The sequence below is a fragment of the Oncorhynchus kisutch genome, linkage group LG14 (assembly GCF_002021735.2).
Source record: "Oncorhynchus kisutch isolate 150728-3 linkage group LG14, Okis_V2, whole genome shotgun sequence".
Taxonomy (NCBI): Eukaryota; Metazoa; Chordata; class Actinopteri; order Salmoniformes; family Salmonidae; genus Oncorhynchus; species Oncorhynchus kisutch.
Window position 1 is genome coordinate 84,809,952 of NC_034187.2, and position 6,938 is coordinate 84,816,889.

Below are 6,938 nucleotides of genomic sequence, written 5' to 3' on the forward strand. Positions count from 1 at the left end.
TCCGACTAACATCAGAGTGAAGCTATCATTTCACAGGCTGGTCCCAGATCTGTGTGCTTGCTTTTAGCCAACCCCTCTGACAATCACATGACTGTCTGACTATAGTTTTGTCCCAAATGGCACCTTATTTCCTATGGTCCCTATATGTTCCCTATATATTCCTATTATAGTCCCTATATATGCCCTATATGTTCCCTATGTTCCCTATATATTCCCTATATGTTCCCTATATATTCCCTATATGTTATGAGCCCTATGGGTCCTGGTCTAAAGTAGTGCACTAAATAGGGAATAGGGTGCCATTTCGGGCTGTATCACATCCGGCCGTGATCGGTAGTCACAAAGTTGGTGCACAATTGGCCCAGTGTCATCCGGGTTAGGGGAGGGTTTGGCACAGTGTATATTAAGGTTTTACACCTAACATTCTCAGCAGCATATTAACCTGTATGTCAGGTTAATGTGCGAGGTAACCCGAAAGCCCAATCTTCCCTTCTCATTGATACTCCTGAACGCGGCTCACCTGAGCGGTCCACCGCGGACAGTTTCGGAGGCTTAAACCTGCAGGTCGAGCAAACGACAGCCTCCTATGAAGTTGTCAATTTATACCCGAAGAAGATACCCAGATTCACTGAAACAACAATGAATGACGAGGTTGATCGTTTTTCAAGCTTGGAAAGAGAATAAATCTCAGTGTGCGCTGAGAATCCGTTCACTCACTTTTCGGAGGCACAGCAGAATAGTTGTTTCTACTGAAGCCACAAGAGGTCAAACATGGATTTTTTTTTACATTAACAGGGATTTAAATTCGTTCTTGAAGTGTTCCAATTTATCCAGGTTGGTTCCGTCCCAATCCCAGCCCGGAAAGTGCAGATGAATGCCCCGTTGGTGGAGAGGTGCTTGGAGCATTGCTGAGCAGGGAATTATAGCTCTGTCTCCGCTGTTCTCATGGCTAATTAAACATGTTTTACACCACATAGATATTATAGACTGTGTGCTGTTTTGTTTGTTTGCAAATAAGTTAATTAATGTATTCATATTCATAGACTATCACTGTCCAACAAGAACATCATGGTATAATAATCCTAGAGCTATAATTGATAATGATGTTAGGGTTACCTGGCAACGTGCTTCACCTCTCACATTGACTGACATACAGGTTGACATTACATAAAGGCACTGTAAACAATAGAGTCACAGCCCCAAGGACCAAATTATGTTACAATTATTCCAGATTATTCTAGAGAGTTTAATTGGTTAGTTTATTAAAACGCCACAATGGAATGTAGAATGCTTTTTATGGAACAAACATTTCAACAGTGAGGTGAAACACAAATTATATCTGTCACATTTTACAAAAACTGGTTTATGCAAGTCGGTGGAAACATAGCTCCTGTTTCACAAGGTAACGTTTTTTTTTTTTACAGAGCTTTACCGTGAATCCACTTCAGTACCAAGGTCCCATTTTTACAGGCTGGGATTGAACTCCCAACCTGGCGGCAGGCCACTGAGTTAGTGAAAGATGGAACTAGGCAGATTACAATTCGTATATATGTTTTCCACCCTCGGCCTCCTGCAACACATAGATGAAAATGCAATCAGTGCTAAAATTAGCTGAGCCCTGTTTCCACTGACATTTTAAAAGTAGTCAAACATTACATGAATTAACACCATAGCTGAATCCTTCATTCATTTTTACACTAAATATTACATTTTTTAAAATGAGAACAGTCAGCTACAGATTTGTTTTAGCTTGCAAATCAGATTTGAAACAAGCTAACTAGCTAACGTGGGCTAGCAGGTATATTAGCTGACCAGGTCTTATTGAAAGCTAGCTAGTTAGCTATAGCATATCAAACATGACCTTGGTTAGCTAACTAGCTAATAGCCAATGTCATGGCAAGCAAGGTAGGGAATGAGGGTTGGGTTGCAACGGTTTACGCTAGTTAGCTAGCTAGCCTGTTATGCTAGCGCGGATGCTAGCCGTTTAGCTAGCTAGCCTGTTATGCTAACGCCGAAACTAACCGTTTAGCTAGGTAGCCTGTTATGCTAGCGCCGACGCTAACCGTTTAGCTAGGTAGCCTGTTATGCTAGCGCCGACGCTAACCGTTTAGCTAGGTAGCCTGTTATGCTAGCGCCGACGCTAACGGTTTAGCTAGGTAGCTAGTTATGCTAGCGCCGACGCTAACGGTTTAGTTAGCTAGGTAGCGCGGATGCTAGCCGTTTAGCTAGCTAGCCTGTTATGCTAGCGCCGAAACTAACCGTTTAGCTAGGTAGCCTGTTATGCTAGCGCCGACGCTAACGGTTTAGCTAGCTAACGGTTTAGCTAGGTAGCTAACGTTAGCAAGCTAAAGACATGGCTCTGAGTCTGGGTGGTAATGGCAGGAGTATGGGGTAACGTTAGTTGCCTATTTACCGGTATATAATGACTTACTGTACTATTTTCTACACGGTCTGATGATTTTGTTGATTGAGTTACTTTCCTGGCTGCAGTACCAAAACCAAACACAACGTCATAACCCTGCGACATTTTCAAAATGGCGTAATCTGAACGAAAACAATGTGGTGATGAAAACTATAGTGGGAAACGAGAGGATTTTGTTTCATTCACCGCACCGACAACTTTAAATCCAGCAACACTATGCCGGTGTGCAACTTTTGGATGCAAGGCCGGTGTCGATATGGCGACAAGTGTTGGAATGAGCACCCAAAAGCAGGCGGTGGCGGCTACGGTGGAGAGTACAACAGCCGCCCCCCTCAACAGTCCAACAGAGGCGGGGGAGGAGGTAAGGAGTACCTAGTTGTAGTAGCTCCCAGTCTTTTTCTGCTATACTGTAGCTAGTCATGGAACGATTGAGAACGGAGATCTGATTTAGTTTTTTTTTTTAACACTACTGATTCCACACGAAGTATCGACGCTTGTGTCACAATAACGATTCAAACGCACCGACGTTGTCATTGCGCTAAAATAGTACGCCCCATCATCTGGATATGTGTTCAACATTCACCTCCTGCTACCATTTCTGTCAAGCCGTCTACGCATACGTTCGACAAATGCACCACAAAGAACGCACTGCAAGGCAAACGCAGCGTTTAATTGGGAATGAATGTAATAATGTTGGACCAACATGAGGCGCTGTCGGTGTGTTCTAAGCGTAACAATACTACGCGATGATGACGTTTTCAGCTTGACGTCACACTGTCATCTGAATATGGGATTATAACGATGACAACATGATGTGAGTTTGAATTTCGTGGTCGCACATTGAGATGTGGTTGCAAGTACGATTAGCAAATGTGTCATTTAATTTCGCAAGTTTGTATCATGATGTGTGAAAGATTTAACAACTGTCGCAAACTTGTAATTTGACATTTACAGGTAATCATGGCTACCCAGACTATTTGCATTGCCCCCCTCCCTCTTCTACTCTGCTGCTACTCTGTTATTATCTATGCATAGTCACTTTAATAACTCTACCTACATGTACATATTACTTCAATTACCTCGACACTGGTGCCCCCGCACATTGACTCTGTACCCGGTACCCCCTGTACATAGCCCCACATTGACTCTGTACCCGGTACCCCCTGTACATAGCCCCACAATTTTTTATTTCCAGCTGCTCTTTAATTATTTGTTATTCTTAGCTCTTACCCTAACCCTGCTGAACAATCCAACCATTTTGTTAGTGTCATTGATGTAATATGTCATTGTGTCATTGACTGTAATACCTCTAGGGTCCTGTGGTGGTCTGGCAGTATGCTGCTTTCTAGTGTTCTGACTCCCTCTACACCTGAAATGAAATAAGAAAAAGAGGAATAACAATACTGTCTAGTCAGTCAGTAACTAGACTAACACTCATGTCAAATGATACCCAACCAATATGCCTAGTAGTCTTTATCTCTGACTCTGGAGTCTGTTGCTATGTCTCATCTCATAGAGGCTTCCCTGTTCAGAGGAAACATGGAGCATTTTGTGGAGGAGTTGTATTTACTATGCGCTCTTCCGGGACAATGTGGATCAACCGGTTGTTTCAGTGCAACAATTGTTTACTGGCAGAGGACTATAGAGAAGAAGTGGCTACTCTGTCTTGCCTGACGCACCGGCTCCTCCGTCAGCCACAACGGGTTTTGCGGCTCAAGCCGCTTAAAAATTCCGGAACCTCCTCTCCAGCCGTTATAATCATCAGCTTTATGGCAAGAAACATCTTGGTTCCCGGGGCAGAAACCTATTCTAGGGCTTGGGTACAGCGCATTAGGCTGCTTCCTATCGTTTTACACCAGAAGAAGGGGACTGTCGTAATCCACGTGGGATCTATACTGAACAATAATATAAACCCAACATGTAATGTGTTGGTCCCATTTTTCATGAGCTGAAATAAAATATCCCAGAAATGTTCCATATGGACAAAAAAAGCTTATTTAATTAATTAAATTTGTTTGTGATAATTTCTCTTTTGCCAAGGTAATCCATCCACCTGACCTTCGGGCGAGGTTTGGCTCTGGGCTGTGAACCTTCAGGCGAGGTTTGGCTCTGGGCTGTGAACCTTCGGGCGAGGTTTGGCTCTGGGCTGTGAACCTTCGGGCGAGGTTTGGCTCTGGGCTGTGAACCTTCGGGCGAGGTTTGGCTCTGGGCTGTGAACCTTCGGGCGAGGTTTGGCTCTGGGCTGTGAACCTTCGGGCGAGGTTTGGCTCTGGGCTGGTGAGTAAACCTTCGGGCGAGGTTTGGCTCTGGGCTGGTGAGTAAACCTTCGGGCGAGGTTTGGCTCTGGGCTGGTGAGTAAACCTTCGGGCGAGGTTTGGCTCTGGGCTGGTGAGTAAACCTTCGGGCGAGGTTTGGCTCTGGGCTGGTGAGTAAACCTTCAGCAGAGGTTCTGGCAAGTAAAACAAACAAACATTTTTTTTTAACAGAAACAGATGGGCTTTTGAAGCTAATGAATTGAAAGTGGGTCATCATGTTATGCAGCCTAGAAACACATTTCTCCCATCCAATATAAGGGTAGTCAAATCTATGAACGTCCTGTTTTCAGGGTTTGGGAACAGAGTGTGGGTGAACCCAGCTCAGAGGTCTGGAGGAGGAAGCTACGTCCAGCCGTCATCCTTCTCCTCCCAGCAGGGTGGCAACAACTGGGGTCCAGGAGGAGGAGGAGGAAGGGACAGCCAAGCCCAGAGCTCGAACTTCAGTTTTGCAGCCTCCTCTCCAAACCAAAACAGATTTTCTGTCTTAAACACTCAAAGCAGCTGCGACAAAGCTGGGAGAGGAGAAGGGGAAGACAATGAAAAACACTTGTAAGTCCACTGATTGCTTGGGTGGGAACAATTATCTCAATGGGATTCAGAATTCACACATATATATATATATATACATACACATACACAGTGGGGCAAAAAAGTATTTAGTCAGCAAGTTCTACCACTTAAAAAGATGAGAGAGGCCTGTATTTCATCATAGGTACACTTCAACTATGACAGACAAAATGAGGAAATAAAAACCCAGAAAATTACATTGTAGGATTTTTAATGAATTTATTTGCAAATTATGGTGGAAAATAAGTACATGCATATATATATATATATATGAGTCCCTGACAAGTAGTCTTAGTACTTAAAATAAGTATATATATATAATATAATATAATATATATATTATATATATATATACTTATTTTCTACCATCATATAATATATATATAAAAATGAGTCCCTGACAAAGTAGTCTGTAAATGAAATGGCCTATTATCAGAATGCCTTATCTCCTCACCAGGGAGACCATCCAGAAAGATATGGAGATCTGGGAGACTTCAGGCCAGTGGCTTTTCTCCTGTTACTCTGTCCTCAAAGCAAGCATCTCAGGTAAGAGAAACAGCTTAGCTTTGGTCTGTCCCACAATAGGATGGTCTGGTTAGTTTGACACTATCACACACACACACATTTATTTTTATAACCTCTATTTAACTAGGCAAGTCAGTTAAGAACAAATTCTTATTTTCAATGACGGCCTAGGAACAGTGGGTTAACTGCCTGTTCAGGGGCAGAACGACAGATTTGTACCTTGTCAGCTCGGAGATTTGAACTTGCAACCTTTTGGTTACTAGTCCAACGTTCTAACCACAAGGCTACCCTGCTTCCCCACATGGGCCCCGTAGCACGCGCTCCAGCAGGTATATCTCACTAGTCATCCCCAAAGCCAACACCTCCTTTGGCCGCCTTTCCTTCCAGTTCTCTACTGCTAATGACTGGAACGAATTGCAAAAATAACTGAAGTTGGAGACTCATATCTCCCTCACTAACTTTAAGCATCAGCTATCTGAGCAACTTACCAATCGCTGCAGCTGTACACAGCCCATCTGTAAATATCCCATCCAACTACCTACCTCATCCCCATATTGTTTTTTTAATTATTTTTGCTCTTTTGCACACCAGTATTTCTACTTGCACATCTATCACCAGTGTTAATTTGATACATTTCCTACCTGGTTAAATAAAGGTGAAATAAAATAACTGAATGAAAACACAGTTGTTTACCATTACCTCAGTTGGGATGGAAGGAACATCTTGGACAGATCTTGATGTAGTAGTAGTAGTAGTAGTAGTAGTAGTAATAGTAGCTGTAGTAGCAGTAGTAGTATCAGTTGTAGTAGTAGTAATAGTAGCTGTAGCAGTAGTAGTATCAGTTGTAGTAGTAGTAATAGTAGCTGTAGTAGTAATAGTAGCTGTAGTAGTAATAGTAGCTGTAGTAGTAGTAGTAGCTGTAGCAGCAGTAGTAGTAGTAGTAGCTGTATTAGTAGTAGCTGTATTAGTAGTAGCTGTAGTAGTAGTAGTAGTAGCAGAAGTAGCTGTAGTAGTAGTTGTAGTAGTAGCAGTAGTAGTAGTTGTAGTAGTAGCAGTAGTAGTATTACTAGCTGTAGTAGTAGTTGTAGTAGTATTACTAGCTGTAGTAG

At 42.8% G+C, this 6,938-nt stretch overlaps 1 protein-coding gene across 1 annotated transcript in view; it reads left to right on the forward strand.

The window, feature by feature from the left end:
• Positions 1-2,496: 2,496 nt before the first annotated feature.
• The window catches only part of LOC109904374 (nucleoporin NUP42-like), an 11,907-nt gene continuing 7,465 nt past the window's right edge, over positions 2,497-6,938 (forward strand). The window contains exons 1-3 of the mRNA XM_031789103.1: positions 2,497-2,783; positions 5,028-5,286; positions 5,762-5,850. Coding sequence (XP_031644963.1) covers positions 2,639-2,783; positions 5,028-5,286; positions 5,762-5,850 — 493 coding nt within the window. The 5' untranslated portion in view covers positions 2,497-2,638. The remainder of the gene's footprint in view (positions 2,784-5,027; positions 5,287-5,761; positions 5,851-6,938) is intronic.